The sequence below is a fragment of the Engystomops pustulosus genome, chromosome 5, assembly GCF_040894005.1.
Source record: "Engystomops pustulosus chromosome 5, aEngPut4.maternal, whole genome shotgun sequence".
In the NCBI taxonomy this organism is placed as follows: Eukaryota; Metazoa; Chordata; class Amphibia; order Anura; family Leptodactylidae; genus Engystomops; species Engystomops pustulosus.
In genome coordinates, this window is record NC_092415.1 from 185,833,065 (window position 1) to 185,851,307 (window position 18,243).

The 18,243-nt window shown below is 40.0% G+C and overlaps 1 protein-coding gene across 17 annotated transcripts in view; it reads left to right on the forward strand.

The window, feature by feature from the left end:
* PARD3 (par-3 family cell polarity regulator) overlaps nucleotides 1-18,243 on the forward strand; it is a 420,270-nt gene that overhangs the window by 394,209 nt on the left and 7,818 nt on the right. For all 17 annotated transcript variants that reach the window (XM_072154020.1, XM_072154026.1, XM_072154024.1 and 14 more), the window contains 2 exons: nucleotides 7,471-7,591; nucleotides 14,468-14,595. In XM_072154020.1, coding sequence (XP_072010121.1) covers nucleotides 7,471-7,591; nucleotides 14,468-14,595 — 249 coding nt within the window. The remainder of the gene's footprint in view (nucleotides 1-7,470; nucleotides 7,592-14,467; nucleotides 14,596-18,243) is intronic.

The window sequence follows — 18,243 nt, forward strand, 5'->3', positions numbered from 1 at the left end:
AAATAAGCATAGCATAGGCTTTTTAAACCTGTCACCAGCCTAAAATCACAATCCTGGTGGCAGGTTTGCTTTAAAAAAAAAAAAAAAATAATAATAATAAAATTATTAAGCTATTGTTATAGCTATATGTGTTTTCGAAATGGGATCTTTAAAATGGCCTCCAATACCCTGCGTGTGTTACCCAACTATCGTGTTTGGCAAACTTGCCTATTTTTGAAGTGATATTTTCACCCTCCTTCGTTTACATAAATGAATAGGTTTCCATTACGTGATAAAAAAAAGCCACATAAGTCGCGTCACTTAACAATCCCAGCTTTACTTAAAAGAATTCACGTCAGAGGATTAAACACTTGCTGTACACTTACCCTGGCGTAGAGACTCTGTAATACCAAGCGTATCAAAAGTCAAGCTTCTTATTTCTAGTAATTTTGGATTTAGCTCCATAAATCCAAAACGACACTATTTTTACTCCCAAAAATCATCAATATGTATCGAAAAACTATGTCTGGTTTTCTTGTTGACCTGCTCTGTGTTGGAAGCTCTTACCAGTCAGCTCTCCACCCACTCCCCACCTGGCCCAATATAGCATTCTAGGAAGGTCAAACCACCAGGACTGGGCGGCATTGTTCCTCTTCCTTTTTTCCCCGTTGATTCGTAATTGCTTTGAACACCAAAAAATGATTACAGAAGATTATACCTTTTTGAAGGCAATCTCAGTATCCACTTCAATAAAAGCACACAGTGGGGAGAAGGTAGCGCGTCTTACTTTGCAATTACATACCTTGTTATACCTAATTTCCCAATGCCTAAATTGCCTTTTCCTCCTCCTATCTTAGCTCCTTCTAGTACAATTCCACACTCCCACAGCGAGCGGTAAAAATGTCTGCCAGATTATTTGTTTGGATTTTTTTTTTTGTTTTCCACTCTATAAAAAAAGACTTTTTTTTTTTTTTTTTTTAGTTCCTTGTCTTATCTTTGCTTGGATAGGCGAGGTAAATTCACACAAAATTGTTGTGCTGTCGCACCCCCTACAAGGAGGACTCGCGCAGAAACAAAAATTGGCACTTTTCTCTGCGCCGCGCTCCCACTGGGAGGTATTATTTGGAGTGAGCTAGCCTATCCAGCAATTTTAGGGTTAGGGTTTTTTTTTTTCACCCTTGATTGCACATAATGTCAGATTCTCATAAAGCCACTTTGGGGGGTGGGAGAAAAATCTATTGAAAGGTTTAAAATTATAGACATGTTTGATGGGAAATTAGATTGTCTAAAACATTGTCTAATACAGTCTAAAAGGTCTAGCAAAAAAAAAAAATCATAAAAATAAAATAATTATTCACTGTAACATTCTTAATGATTGTCTCATTTTAGAAGGATAAATATTACCACATTACGACTCCCATCCCCTGTCTTAGTGTGACGGCATAAAACATCTTTATGTTTTTTTTACATTGAACACTTTGCTTTGGCTTTTATGGTAATTAAAATAAAAATTATGATGGTAATCTTCTGCTTCAAAGGATCTGCAGAGAAAATAATAAAACACTTTTAAGATGCTGACTTACTGCCACTATTATCATATCAATAATCATATTTGTGTTCACATCTTACTTCCAGATAACGACGCTTGATCATTTCATTAAATTAATGTGATTTTTTTTTTTTTTACTCCACAAAATTAATTGCTGGTTGGGCTGGAATATGTTTGCATCACGTTCAATTATGAGTTCACGCATAGGTATAATAATACATTTTCTAAGGATTCAATTAATTTTGAGTTGTGAAAAATATTACAATCTGTCTTTGTAGTGTAGTGTCCTGCGGTGGCATTTTTACAGCTATAAATTTTTTAATACTTTTTGATTATTTAAATGTTAAATATATTTTATAAAGTATGTGTGTGTGTATTTATGTATGTTTTACTGTATTCATGTATGTGTGAATGTACTATAAGCATGTGTGTATGTATTTTCTATATGCATGTATGTGCATGTACATTCAGTGTGCATGTGTGTGTCTGAGAACAGAACTGTTCTAGTTGCCCATGGCAACCAATCAGAGCTCAGCTTCCATTTTCCACAGCTGTTTACAAAATGAAAGCTTAGCTCTGATTGGTTAACATGGACAATTAGAACAGTTATGCTGTCACACTTCTGATAAAGTTGTGTGTGTTTTTTGTGTGTATGGACTGTATGTCTGTGTGATCTACTGTATGCCTGTGTGTGTGTGTAATGTATGCCTGTGTGTGTGTGTAATGTATGCCTGCACGTGTACTGTATGCCTGTGCGTGTATGGTACTGTATGCCTGTGCGTGTCTGTACTGTATGCCTGTGCGCGTGTCTGTACTGTATGCCTGTGCGCGTGTCTGTACTGTATGCCTGTGTGCGTGTCTGTACTGTATGCCTGTTTGTGTGAGTGTACTGTATGCCTGTGTGTGTACTGTGTATGTGTACTGTATGCCTGTGTGTGTACTGTGTATGTGTACTGTATGCCTGTGTGTGTTCTGTATGCGTGTGTACTGTATGCCATTGTGTGTGTATACTGTATGTGTGTGTACTGTATGCCCGTGGGTGTGTGTACTGTATGCCCGTGGGTGTGTACTGTACTGTATGTACTTTATTATAACCATTCTTCCCTCATTTCTGTTTTATATTTTGTTAATGCCCAAAAAGGTAGTGTTCCTTCTATTTCTTTCTCATGTTTCTCAGCTACTCATTGAAGGTGCTGTGTCAAATATCTAGCATAAATACAAATAGATTTAGAATTTTTATCTGTGCTATAAATTTATAAATTTATAGCACAACAAAATTTACAATTATGAGAAGTTTAGATGCGTGGACTCCAGGTGTTTGTCTATTTTGTCTCATTTCTACTTTTCCTTTTAAAATAAAAAAAAGAGTTATTAGAAAGTCTACCTGTGCTCGGGATCTGTAATCTGCAAAGAAACCTGTTGAGAGCTATTTTGTTTTATCCCATGTGAGAAAATCAATCATGTCACAGCGCCAGTCCAAAACAGTGGACTGTCTGTGTAATGCAAGACAGGTCATCTACTCTACACTAGAGATGAGAATCCTGACTCCATCGAAATCTTTCTGTCAACTCGTAATTCTACATTATAGTTAAGGAAAATATGTTCTTTTCTAAACTTGAAAAACCCGAATGTCTCCATAAATGAAATAAGTTTAACTAAAACTTGAGTTTTGACTTTCTAAGAAGCTCCTCCAGTTCTACAGTTTTATTTATCAGATACTTCACTTCAAATGCTTTTCCCAAACTACTTTTTAATAAAATATCCATAGAATAGGATAGATTATATGAGCCCTACACCGTAGAGGAACTCTAAAGGTGCCCATACCCAATAATATCAATAATACTATACTAAGGATAGGTCTCAGATTGGTGGGGGTCCTACCCCCGGCACCACCACAGGTCAGTGGTTCTCCTCTAGAATTGATTAGGAGGCAAACATCTCTGCTCTCTGTGTAGTGGTTGGTCACCAGCACTCTACTTCTTATAGATAATAGCTGATGTGCAGTAATCCGGTCTGACCACTAAATGGAAGATGGAGCTGTCCGTTTCCTGTTCCATTCTGAGAACAGCTGATGTTTGGGTGGGATGAATGTAGCACCCCCACAAGTCGGTTGTTTATGACCTATCCTTAGAATAGGTCGGGTCCAGACATGGAGAATCAATTGTGAATGGGCATCTTTAGTATTCCTCGGTCTTGTAAACCTTGTGTATCTGAGCACTATCTCTCTTTCCGTGAAATAATAATGGTATAATACAATATTACAAAATGTATCTAGGTAACACCGTGCCCGTTGCTATAAATTCGGAAAATTTTTCCCCGCTCGTCCTTGCTCAGAGGGTAAATTTCCAATATAGACTGGATTTACCTGCCGTCACTTTAGGATAACGGCGCCGAATGTTGTTTTGCCTTCTCAATTAGCCGCCATGAAAATTTAATTCTAATTTCTTTTTTAACGTTAACTAAAATTGGTCTTCACTACCCATCGTCAGGTAACTGCAATGTTTTACACTTTGCAGCATCCCGCCTTGGAAATATCCGGCTTATTATTATGATCAATTTCGCAGTTTGCTTGGAAAACACACGGAATTTGTGCCGTTCCTGTGTCTCTGGAGGTGTGAAAATGCCCATATATCTCCTGGGTTTAGGGGGCATTGCAAAGAGCAGTTTAGTCATCGTGAAAAGAAGGAAAGCAGCGTCATGTGGTTCGGCTTTGAAGTGTAAATGAACCGGCGAGCGTCAAAGAGTTTAATGGCGGAACGTTCTGCAGGACATAATAGCGGACACTCGGGCTGACCTTGTTTTCTCTTGTTCTTATATAATCTCTGATATACGTATTATGGAAGCGGTTAAATTGTATATAATCTCCGGTAAATGAATGGCTGCCCCCAGTAGGGGAATATTGTAACACAGAATTATTTTCCATATAATATCGTTTGATCGGTCCATTGACCGCAACATTGAACACAGCAGTGCAGTCCTAGCAGGTTACACTTCGCTTGCTTCTGTTCTTGTTCCCTCCATTGCTTGAATAACATTAGTGCTGAAATTTAGGCACATAATAAGCTCCATGAATGGGTAGAAATGAATATAACTAAAATATATATTAGATCAATGTTTAGTGTTGTGTAACCGATGGATCAATGAACACTAAACATAGGGAGAAATGATCAAGTGTCTTGCCCGTGTTATCAACATTTCTGCATGTTCTTGAAGTCTTGTTGAAGACCTGCAGAGTATACAGGGTTTTTTTCATGTTCACTTTTAGTCTGATTTATGGGGTTGGGCTTAAAGGGATTTTACCAAGTTTGCATGTTATCCACTATCAACTATAACAATCAACAGGATAGGGAATAGCAAAGCAATCGGTTAGGGTCTCCCCAGCGATCGGGAAAACAGGAGTCTAACTAATGGTTGGAGCAGCAGGTTGTTCATGCATCCTACAGCTCCATTCAAAACGTATGGGACTGTCTGAAATTGCAGAGAACCAACATCTCTGACACTGACTTAGACTCTGAGAACCAGAGATACTCTGTGCTTGGCAATTTCTGAAACTCCAATGGTATTGAATTGCAGGATGTATACTCGTCCTAGTGAGGATAGGATCCCGATTCTCCAGATTGCTAGGGATTCTTGTTTTTATGATCTTGCATTCTTATAGCTTCACAGCTAGTAGTGTGCAATGATAGGGGATAACTTGCTGACTTGGTACAACCACTTTAAAGGGGCGTCGCTTCATGCTGCAAGGGCAGCGATGGAAACCTTCTGCTCCAGCCAGTTGTCTTGCAGTCACAGTGAAAAGAAAAATAGGGTGCATAGTTAATAGACTTGTAGATGTAGATAACATTTAGAGATAGAGATTGGGGAAAGAAGTGGCAAAGGGCTTATAGATTTAGAAAAGAATGGCATCTTTCTTACAAAAGTGCCAAGTCTATTTAACAAATACGAGTTGTAGAACATTTGTCACCTTTTAACGAACTTGGGACAAGCTTCTGACTGCTGGGTATCCAACAAAAATCCACAAGATCAAGAGAAAGGGGGTTATATGTACCTAAAGGTGCCCTACATGGCATCTATTCCTGGACAACCTGCTTGACTTTGGTTCATTTCAATTCAAATTTTGCAACTGCAACTCCACATTGATGGTGTGCACCAACACTTCATCATGTATGGTGCACTATGGACAAGCAGGACCAGAAGTTAAGCAGATGTTATCTTCGTCTGAATCTCCTGAATTTTTATTTTACTTGTTGATCACCTCACGCTCGGCCTATACGCACAAGTTGCCGTAACATCACTAGTCTCGTCTTTGAGACCAGAGCAAGGCTTAAGTGCCCGTGGCTTTGTATTGGCTGCTGTGCACAAAGCAGAATTTTCTACAATGTTATATTGCACATTATATGGATGAGGTTTTCTCTTGAAATCATATTACTTAGAAATGTCAATGGTTTGCATTTACCTTGACCCGATGCAGTGAAACATTCAAGTAAACAAGTTTAGACTGTGAACATGTGTGGAAAATAAAGCTCTTCAATACAGCGAGAAGGCGTAATGTAGGGAGCGCTTCACTAATCGCTGTCCTCCAGCTTTTTTCATTGTCAATCTCGCCTATTGTGAAGCCAAAAACTGATTTAACCGTAGAAGCTCAGACATGGACATTTTTTCCTGTTTTTGCCCTAGAATGCATTATATAAAGTTCTGTCTCCGGGCCTATGGTAGCGGGATATTGTATTAAGTGATCAAGACAACACAAACATGACTCCTTACTTTGGGAACAAAGACAACACTCAACCAGACCCCTTTTTCGTTTACAATGGTGAACAGAATTAATAGTTTTGATCTTAAAGCCCTTGAAGAGGACCTTTCACTGCCTCCACCAACTCCAACTTTTTGTATCATTTGGTAAGCTTTACTTTGCCGATTCTGGTGTATTTGGAATATAATCTTCAGCCTCCACCCTTCTTGACCAATCATTGCGATCAGGTCCAGCACCCAATATGCTAAAGGTGCTCTTCATGGTCAGGCGGGTGGATTCTGCAGAGCAACACAAAGATGCAAAGAGTTGAAGTTGGTGTAGGTCCAGAAAGCTTTACCAATAACTTGAATCTAAAATATTCAAGGCTAAGTCTTCAGAGAAAATCTCATCTCCTTTCATTATTTCAATTTACCGGGACGTTTGACATTTTCAAGCCTTTTGGCACAAGATTGTTTGGTTCGACCGAACCTTGAATCACAAAACTGAATTCGGTCTGACCGTTCACTTCATCGACTCGATGTTCATTTTGGAGTAAATCCTTTAAACATTTGCTGGACCAAACTTATTTGTGGCCAATGGGCTTCAGAGTATGAGTTGTCAGATACATTGCACAGAGTTGTGAAAAATATTTCTTCTATAATGAAAAGAATAAGAATATACTGTGACTATCCATTACTTTCCTCTTTGTAGTAGTCAAAAGGCAAAGTAATCTTATTGAGTCGTTTGATGTAGTCTAATCAAATCTATATCCTAAGCCCGGCAATGGCAAGAAACTTTTACCTATTGGTGCATATTTAAAACCGTTTTCTCAATTTTTATAGTTAATAATTTTATCATTATTAATTCAATGTCATAAAGTTGTAAAAAAATATCTCTTATTTTGAGTAATTTGTTTTGTTCTTAATGACAATGATATTTCTGATGCAATGCCGGGCTCTATTGGTTTGATACCACTGTAAAAGGACCGGGTGCCTAAAATATGCCTATGCCAATGAATAGTCTGGTCACTTCTGTTCCTTGAACAATCTCATTGAGTCTGTATTTCCGTTTACAGGTTCATCAAATCTTTAGGTTTACTTGGTTTATTTTTGTAACTATAGTTCATTACAGCAATTTCTCTCCCAATGTTCAAGCAATGTAGAGGAATTATACCGAAAGGCACTAATGAAATTTCCCAATTTTTTTTCAGCAATCGATCAACCCCAAGCAATCACGACCGGATACAGCGTCTTCGTCAGGAATTCCAGCAAGCCAGGCATGAAGACGATGTGGATGAACGCAGGCGTACATATAGTTTTGAACAACCTTGGGTGAGTGTCTTACTACATCCATTAGCTATTCATCAATAGGATCCTACTCCTTGGTGTCATACAACCAGCTCATGACCTTTCAACCCGTGTCCTTATTCTCACAGCATGTGTCCATTATGGATAATTTAATTTCATATCTGGCCTCACCATCTGCCTAGTTATTTAAGTGATATCAGATTGCCTTGTTTTTTCGCCGTATCCAATTGTGTTTATTTTGCAATGAAGCAAATCCAAAAGTCATGGATGTGCGAGTATAATGAGCCGTAAGAATTTCAGTTTTCCAGAAATTAAAAATATCTCTACTGAGAAATGCAAACAGTAAAAAAAAAATTTTTACTTTTTGACGCCCCTCTTTGTTTCATTATATTTTTGTTTTTTGGAACAGTGGTTTAGATCTACGTTAGTCTACGTTATTCATTATCTTCCTTCCTCTAAATTGGGCATATTGGGACCGGCTGTCATCCCCTTGCCTGTATATTAAAATGTATGTGCAGAGACCTGAATGTGCCCTTCTGAAGACCTACTCCGGCCCTCATTTATCGTGGTCACTCAGTTGTAATTGACGGTCGTCTTTCAATAGACCCGGGAAGACCATTGTTAATGGCTTATAGTAACAGTCCCTTTGTGAGTTACTAATGAATGAAAACCTTTTCACTTTATGACATGCCGATTCCCTCAATCCAGAGTTGCCCATAGACAAAACACCCCCAGGCTTTTTTGACTTCTTTCCAGATTGGTTGCTTATTAGTAAAATAAAAAAATACACAAAACCTAAGAGTAACCCATGGAAAACCTGTCAAAAATGTCACCTTCCAAGTCAGATTCCACTAATAGTCAGTCAGTCATATATAAGATACTGTAGTTGAAAATCTAGATTTTTTTTTTAAATATTTTGGGCCACCTACCTAATCTTCTTATTAATGAAGGAGTAAATTCATATTAGCCATCAAAATGTCATATGTTGGGGTTGCTTGAAGGGCTACTGTTTCTTCTTGTTTGAGACCTCAAGATGGCATAGGAAATCTTCTAGCTCAAATCATTTTTCCTGGGTTAAAAATTATGCAGATAAGTGCTGCTTATAGAATAACCATTTTTTTCTCCTTTTGGAGGTAGTTACCCTATAAGTCAATGTCCAGACCTTGTGTTAGCAAAACCTCCTCTCCAAAAGAGAAGTATTGATTAACTGCTGAGTTGGGGTTCTTTTCCTTCATGGATTGGTAGGTGATAGACTTCTAGGGTTCTTTTTCTTTATGTGGAGACCATCCTGTTTGGAGGCCTGTCAATGTTTCCTGGGAGGGAAGCGGTTAAAGGGGTTGTCCGAGAGATATTAAAAATACAGTCATGTGTCCCCACAACAGCAGAGTGCATGGGGCCTACCGTATCTTCATTCATGTAGCAAGGACTGTTAAAGGGTCAGCCATTGATTTTTAGAATAGATACTCCCAATAGGTGGCACTGAAGGAACAGCTTTCATCCTTCTGAAAGAGAACTATCCTGCTTCACCTTCTCCTAGAGTTGAGTTTGGGATCACAGTCCTGGCACCACCGCTAGTTTTGAGATATTTCATTGACTTATAGCCCTATATAAAGTTGCAGCTATTCAGCTTCTGTCCGGTGTCATCAGAGTAATGTAGTCTATAAAAGTCATCTCATCTACAAATTGCATGTGTTGTAAGTTTGCAAAGTTAAAGAGCCAATAAAATGTGCCTATTATTATTGATCATCTTACATTTAGGTGATTCTTGACCTTTAACTTAGTTGTCGCTTCTCTTAGATCCTGCAGGATGTCTTATGCATGACAATGGCCTAGGTGAACTTGATACGCCAGAAGCAGGAGAGCAGATGAGATATAATATATCTTGGTATTAGTTTTATGTCTGACACGGTCAGGTTTATAATTTCTCCTGGTGACTGGAAATATCTTTGTATCAGCCGCTCACATCTGTGCCATATGCCTTGATAGAGCTGGGGCGGAATGTCCTTGGAGTTCTCTCCGATCCTCGGTACAGCAGATATTTCTGCTTTTTTTCTGCTCTCTTGCGAGTTATTCACGCGGTGAGAGCTACGTCATTGTAATGCTACAGTTTGGACTTCAAGATTCTGAAAAATGGAAACCAAAACCCTATGAGGTCCATGACCGGAGTGAGGAGCAAAATTCCCAGCCTCCCGATTCCACCAACGCTTCTGCCATCCGTACACCATCAATGACGCCTGTGGTGAACCTCTTGGCGTTTACAGGACACACTGTGGCCAATCGTTAGCTTTGTTGGCCATTGGTGATGTAGAACAAGCGACGTTGAGGCAATTGAACATACTGGGTCCAATTACTGAGACATTTCCGTAGCAGGTGGCAGAAGCAAAAATGGAGCCAGAGTAGGGTAGGTACACTTCATTTTCTACCTCATAGCACTTGTTGAAGACCAAACTGATGAGAAGTTTGATCACTAAGTAGTTAAATAAAAGCCCTTGTAGAAGTGGCAGCGCAGCTCTGGGCTCCGATACTTGTTGAGCAGATGTCTGTTTTCCAGTGCCGTGTTGGAGAATGCAAGCGATATCATTTACATACTTAACATTCAGACTTCAAATAATACTTTCGCTGAGCAGATGGCCGTCCTTCTGAATGGGAACCTTAAAACAGATATTATCTTTGTTATTTTTAACCACTTTTATGCTGGATGAATAAAGCCACCAAACAGATATAAGTTGTAATGAAATGGTTTGCATACAAAGGTAAGCTGCACCTCAGATGTGACGGGAGAACAGGTGGTAACGTTTCACTCTGTAGATTTAGATCCTGGCATGTGCTTCACAGAGTGATTCATCTCCGTCATGTGTAACTGAGGGCTCTGCTGCCGAGAACAGCTTTAAGATGATCTAACCAAAGCACACGGCATACTGTACATCTCACTGTATGAAGACCAGAGCCAGCTGTGACCTCTTAGAAGCCATATATGTGTTAGCCTTCTATGCGTCATACCTTGTTGCCAAAGATGCAGAGAAGATCAAAGTTTCTGAAAATTCCAGAGAGGGTCACATGATATCTAAAGTATAAGTGAAAGGATTTCCATGATGGTAAAAATGACTGAATGAAATTAGGAAAAATGGTGCCACCCTTGGATGAGGTATTGCAACCCAACTGAAAAATGGGTCCTAGCTGAAATACAAATAAAATGATAAAATGATGGTAATGATAGAGATGCAGGTATCTTATATGATCGCAGACACCTGTATGGAGGGCTATAAATAATTTTAATCAACTATATGCAGGGCTGTATATGATCTTAATCTCTAGGTGCAGGTCTGCACATGAGTCACGTGGTTCAGTTACAGGGTCAAACATGATTCTACCGATTTTGGGTTACATATTATTCCAAGGATCTAGATGTAGGTTCATACATGATTTGAAGCATTTTGACGTAGGGTCGTAAAGATTTCCAAGGATCTTGATGAGGGGTCATGCAGAATTCCAAGGATCTTGGTGAGGGTCATGCAGGATTCCAAGGATCTCAATGTGGGGTCATGCAGGATTCCAAAGATCTCAATATGGGGTCATGCAGGATTCCAAGGATCTCAATGTGGGGTCATGCATGATTCCAAGGATCTTGATGAGGGTCATGCAGGATTCCAAAGATCTCAATATGGGGTCATGCAGGATTTCAGGTATCGCAAAGTGGGATCATGCAGGATTCCAAGGATGTCGATTAGGGTCATGCAGGATTACATGGACCTTGATGAGGGTCATGGAGGATTCCAAGGTTCTCAATGTGGGGTCATGCAGGATTACAAGGAAATTGATAAGGGACATGCAGGATTACTAGGATCTTAAAGGGGTTTTCCCACAAAAAAAAAAGTTAGACCCTATCCCGGGATTCCTGCTGATCAGTCGGGGTCTCAGTGCTCAGTCGCTCCAGCAGATTAATGGAGCTGCTCCATTAATCTCTATGGAGCTGACGGAAATTGCCAAACGCCACACTAACCAATCTTCGTCTTTCTCCATAGAGATTAATGAAGCAGGACGGTCATGCGCGGCCGTCTGCTCCATTAATCTGGTGAAACAACGAAGGACCCCTGGTTTTCGCGATCTGCGGGGGTCTCAGCACAGAGACACCCACTGATCAGCAAGTTAGGCCTTATCCCGTGGATAGGGACGACCTTTTCTTCATGGGAAACCCCCTTTAATATGGAGCCTTGCAGGTTTCCAAAGATCTAGTTGCAAGGTCTAGATGCTAAGTATGATTCCAAGGATCTAGATAATGTGGTAACCCATTGTCATGATTAGTGTGGGTCCCAGCAGTCATCTTGTGAATAGGGGATAGATGTTGATTCTGGGCACCAGACCTTTTAATGAATGGGCTGAACAAGTAGGGAATATTTAGAGCCAGCAACATGTTGGGTTATTTCTAATACTTCTGATGTCCTAATGAGTTAATGAGCCCTCGAAGCATGATATCCATGTATATAGTAATTACTACCATACGAAGGATCATATCGATGTATATAGGAATTTCTTTGCACCAGTCTACATGCAGCCAGCACCGTTTACTCTTTTTGTAAGTGTTAAAAATGGAAAAACTTTTGCTAAATTACTGAAATCCATAGTTATCGGGGGAGGGGAATACTTCTCTTTCCATTGCCATTTATAAAAATTCTGCTGTCATTTAAAACTGCATGAAAATAGGAGAATTTCCTCTAGAGTTCAGTAACTTGGTACAAAGAATAACCTTCCCGGATTTAAGTGGCTATAGTGCATTTTGGGGGGTGCGCATTCTTTGAAGATCTCACTTTGTGGCAGCAGTTACTGGGGCAGTCATTCATTTCAAGGCTTCCTGCAAGAGTCATAATGCCCTTCAGAGAATTGCTTTCAATTTTCATCTTGTGTACCACACGGGGGGTACACAGAAGTCTTGCATTCTGTCTGAATTAATACATCTGCTACCCATTGCTGCGCTGGCTTTTAATAATGTAAAAAAAAAAGTTGCATGTTCCTCTTAGCAACCTTAAAATGTAAGATGGAAACACATTCAAGGACATCTCCTGAGCTATTGAATTACAGGGTTGTAATTTTGATGCACAATGGCTGGAATTCAATTCCTTGTACTGAATATATCATATAATTATATATTTCCAATTAGTCCCGGTACTGCTTTGTAAACGCTCGGGTGACATTGTGCGCTCGCTAAGATTTATAGAACTGGTATTTATGCAGAAACGTTCAATGGCTCGAGCACACTAACCAAGTAAGCAAGTACTATGAAGGGCCTTGAAAAGCTCAGTATTTTAGACAACGGTTGGGTACAGAGCACCCGTACTACGCTTTAGTAATCTAAATAGAAGATGTTCTTGACCTCCAACATGTGATATGTTCTTTCGACCACATTGATGAGAATGAGGCTTGAATATCTGTCTTAATTGAAAGAGATTTGAGAGACGGACCAGATGAACCTTCATTGGGCTCCTGCTCTGAATCACTTATTCTCCACAAAAGTTCAGAAGAAGACAACTCTTTTTGGAGCTGACTTTGGAGTCGGTCAATAATCTCTAGGGTTATTCTCAAAAATAGACCATCTTGAGATGCCACAGGTCATTTTACATTGGTAGAGTCAAGGAATCCAAGCCCGACCCAGCAGGACAATAAGTTTATTCTTTTCAGCTGGACATGCCAGATTTTTCCAACCATTCGTGTTGCTGAGACATCTTCCAAGTCATCCCTTATTCTCGTCAACTTGTATCACTCCATGAGCCATCTTCTTGCCATTATTGATAATGGCGTTCTGTAGACATTCTTCAGGTCAAGTTTTCTTTTCATGGCAACAATTTCTACGGTTCTCTTCCTTCCCCTAGAAATTTTCCTCCTTACAATCACAACCAGATGAGACCTGCGCTATCTTGATGGATTGACCGCTTCTATTTAGTAATTACACCTTGTGCTGTTTGTGCAGGTGCATGGATATGCTGGGCATTGGACCACTTTACATTATAGTTAGGTAATAGACCGAAACGTTGTATGAAAACAACCAAAATGTCCATTGTAAAGCGTAGGCCACAATGAGGAGCCAACACAACAAAGATGTAACAAAAGTTACATCAATATTATATAGTAAAATATTACACACCACACAATATAATGATCAAATCCTCCAACCACTAGACTTCATTCTGTCCGATCAACACTAAGAACCCTTTTCTGTCCCAAAAAAGATCGATCCAGCTATTCAACAATTTGCATTTCTTGTTGATGTCATCTCTTCGGAGATGGAAACCGAGTAAAAGGTTAATGATCAAAAAATTGTACAAATAATTGATCATATAGTCCAAACACCTTCCCCCTAATCAATTAATTTGCTTATCTCAAAGGACCTTAATAGCTATGGTAATGGTAAAGTTCTATTTGTTTTGCATTGTTGGCTTTATATCACTTTAGATTTATGATCACTACTGGTGGGAAAGTGGTTTACTTGACTGGTTCACCAAATGTGATGGCCCTTAAGTGCGTGGTGGTTTTGTTACGATAAGGATCACTACTGAAAATTGGTCTGATTGGTTTCTGTTCTATTTTCTCACTCCTTTACCAGTAAACCTGTTCAGATCTTCAAAAAGTTTCATGTGACTTTAATTAGATGAGGCCTTCTAGAATGTCTGATATTTGTTTACGACCCTCCCCCCAGTCTAAACAAAAGTCAGGAGCGCGCCTCGCCAGAGTAGCCTTCATGGACTTGTCAAATTGTTTGACATTCCTTGTCAAACACAACGTGTGAATGTCCTCTACTAGGACAACATCCATCCATGTAATGGCATGAACTACATACAAACAAACAGCCTTGCCCTATCTTTGTGTTTTGCTTGAAAATCACTTTTCACACTCCTTGTTTTTCTCCAGCCAAACAACACGACGTATAATCAGAGCGGACGGCACTCCGTGTCTGTGGAAGTACAGATGCAAAGGCAGAGACAGGAGGAGCGGGAGAGCTTCCAGCAAGCCCAACGCCAGTACAGTTCATTACCCAGGTAACATGGCTCCATTACCCCCATCATTCATGGTAGAATAATGGATTGTTTTCAGGCAGTGAAGTCGTTTCTCCACAGACTACTTGGCACATCACTATGAACCAGCACCCATAAATCTGAGTGACACCCACCCCCCACCCCTACACCTTGTGGCCTTGAATACAGAGTTGGTTCGTCTACGTTATGGGATATTGTCAAGTCATAGACTACTCAGCCTCACTGTGTGTTTCCCAAATATTTTGGGAATCATTGGCTTTCCTTTAATACAGTAAATATATTGCTCTTAAATGTCCTTTATTTTAGGTTTAACCTTTTGGTGCAGTGTATGAGCATTGTTGGGTTAGGTCTGGTTGGTTTTTAGGAGTTTACCAGTAAACCAGTATTCCTTCAAATTTAGCTTAGGCGCCTAATCTTTGTCCCTTTGTTTAACCTAGCCATTGTACTTGAAGTAAAGCAAGTGTTTTTCTGAACTAGAAAATATTGATGACCTTGCTTAAAGGAAACCTTTCAGTTAAACAATCCAACACTAATTAAAGATATCTTACAGCAGAACAACAGTTCTTAAAGTTGACTCGTCATCTAGGACATTCTCCTCTTCGGCTGAGTACTCCACTGAGCTGTGTGTAACTCACTGAAGTGAATTCCCGAGGGAGAGGGGAAAGAGGGAGCTGATTCCTCTTTAGTGAGTTACACACAGTCAATGTGTCTCTCATTCCTAATGAAAGGGGAGGATGAGGTAGCTGAGCGGAGTTGAGAGAAAGCACGCCCCTTGTCAATCAGGAAGGTGGAGGTGCGACTGAGTTTAGAGAGCAAGATTATGCATAGATTGTAGGTCAACTTTATGAACCGACTGTGGAGCTTTTCCAGGCATGGGGAGGAACAATATAGGGATAGTTGTACAGCTGTATAATAGCAGTTATGTATGTTTAGTCAGTGTGGTTTAGATTAACTGACAGATTTCCTTTAAGGATTTGCTCATCAATTTCAGATTATTGGTGGTCTGGCACCCTGCACTGATGAGCTTTTCTCTGATAAACAGTGAATGGAACAGGAATCAGACAGCGCCACTGTCTGTGTAGCGGCTGAATCGAGATAAGGTCAGTGCAGCCTAACTCCCATTGGAATAAATGGAAGCCGATCTGCCGTAATCTCGCTGACCACTACAAAGAGAGTGAAGCTGTCTGGATAGGATCTAATCTTTGGATATGTTATCAACATTCTAATCCTGGAACCGTTACAGCTAAAAATGTATCATTCCTCTTCTGTAGTTATGGTCTCAGCTAATACATATTCATAACCATTCATGAAACTTGCACAGAACTGCCTGACCCTAAGTCACATCTCCAGCTCCAGCTCTAAGACCGGTGAACCGAGGATTTCTTTTAATAAGCTTTAAGCTTTTTTTTTTTTTCTCAAAGCCAAACGTACAAAGGTCATAAGGACGACTATGTGACTACAGATTCTGATCTACAGTCAGAAAATGCATGTGCGTGCATCGAGAGAGGGATTTAACCGGCTCTCATTTTGTTTTTAAAAATGGGATCTTCCTTTAATAAGAGTCCGGAAATATGCGTTTCTGGAGCATAAATTTTCCTTTTTGAAGCAGCATTACATTGCGATTCGTCACCGCCAGCGAGCCTTTGATCTGAAAAGTTGTTCAATTACGCTAAACTTTTCCTAGCAGCCACTCATAGGGAAGGAAAGACGGGAACGTAAATGTGTGCATTGTGCTGAGCCATAAGATGCATGGCTGGAGGTAGCCGCTGACCGCGGAGATACAGGAACAGCTGTTCTTAAAGGTTTAATGCAAGCGGAGAGAGACAGAGTTATGCTAGGGATGCATTCTGTCACACGTATAAGCATATTACTGCAGAATTAGCTAGAATACGTTCTTTTGCTTTTCCATCTTAAAGGGCTATTCCAATGATTCTTAGATATACTCAAGATAACAAAATAACACATTCTCTAATTCAATGTTATTAACAAAAATACAGCATTTCTCAGATAGAAGTCCAACCATTCTCTACCTCTATCAGTCCTGGTGTATACAATTTTGTTTGCCCCGGCATCCGCCTGGGATTATACACATGAATAGCTTCTCCTGTCTGCATGCTGCAGTACTCTCTGCATCCAGCCTCTCCTCCATCCATTGCAAGACCATCTCAGACACTGACATTTCCTGCTAGTGATGGGAATTATAGCACTTTTTAGCAATCTGGCTCATTAGGCTCCACTGATAAAGAAGAGTCGGCTCTTCTAGCTCCTGAACGGCTCCCTATTATATGTATAGTAGGGATCCACAGTCCAGCCAGTCACCCCACTCCACACCACTTGTGTCGGGTTAGAGGGGCATGGTGAGCCAGTTAGGGGCGGGGTAAAGTGAGACAATCCCATCGTTCACGTAAAATAGCCAGCTCATTTCTGAACGACACATCACTTATTCCTGCCAGCAAGCAGCAGTGTGCATAGACTTGCTCTACAAGATAGAGATTAGGTCTTTATCCAGGGGAGGCACTGTGTGTGTTATAGCTGAGATGTAGCAGAGCTGACAGTGTGTATCCTCTCTTTTTCTATGTGTCTGATTCTTCAGAAGCTAAATAAAAGTGTAGCTAAACCCTGCACCCTGAGAATCTAAGCACATTGTCAACACACTGTATCTCATAGCACAGAGGAATCGTGAAGTGTCTGCTTAGAGTCCCCGTCCACACTCTGGAATCTTACACTGACCATCACAGAGTGATAGGAGCTAAAACAGCAATAAAATTGAGTAAAATTGTAAAGTAATGGATTAGCTTTATTGTCTAAACATTCTCAGGGACGTAACTAGGGGAGGAAGACTTCTGAATAGGGTCCCCCCCTTTTTTCTAAAATAGAATTGTACGTATTTGCTTACACATGTGAGTTACAATCACACATTTATAATACTTAAATATACAAATATTTATATACATACACTATATACACACACTATACATACACCATATAATAATTCTTTATATAGCACCTACAGATTAAGCAGCGCTGCACAGAGCTTGCCAAATCGGTCCTCGTCTCCATAGGGTACACAATCTTATCAACCTATCAGTATGTTTTTGGAGTGTGGGAGAAAACCGGAGGACCCAGAGGTAATCCAAGCAAACACAGAGAGAACATACAAACTCTTTGCAGATGTTGACTATGGCGGGACTTGAGCCCAGGACCCCAGTGTTGCAGGGCTGTAGTGCTGCCCACCCATGCAACATATACACACACATACAGTATATACACACTATATATACATACATACACCCATGCATCATATACACAAACATATAGTATATATACAACATATAGACTTACAGCATATGCACCCATACAGTATATACACACATGTAGTATATAGACTCCAATTACACACACTGCTATGGCTGCTACCCCTGTTGGTAAGCCCCTGCCTTTGGATACAGCAGTTTTTCCTCTATTGCACATTTGTTCTGTATTACACATTAGGCAATATTTGTGGCTTTGCTTTCCAGGCAAACTTGGCATTAGTCATGGAACATTTATTTCAAAATAATTTCATTAATATGGTGTGATTAATTGTCTTGCGCTGGCAACCTGCTCCGTGTCAGTGTATTTCCTTTTTATACATTGCCTTTTATGCCAACG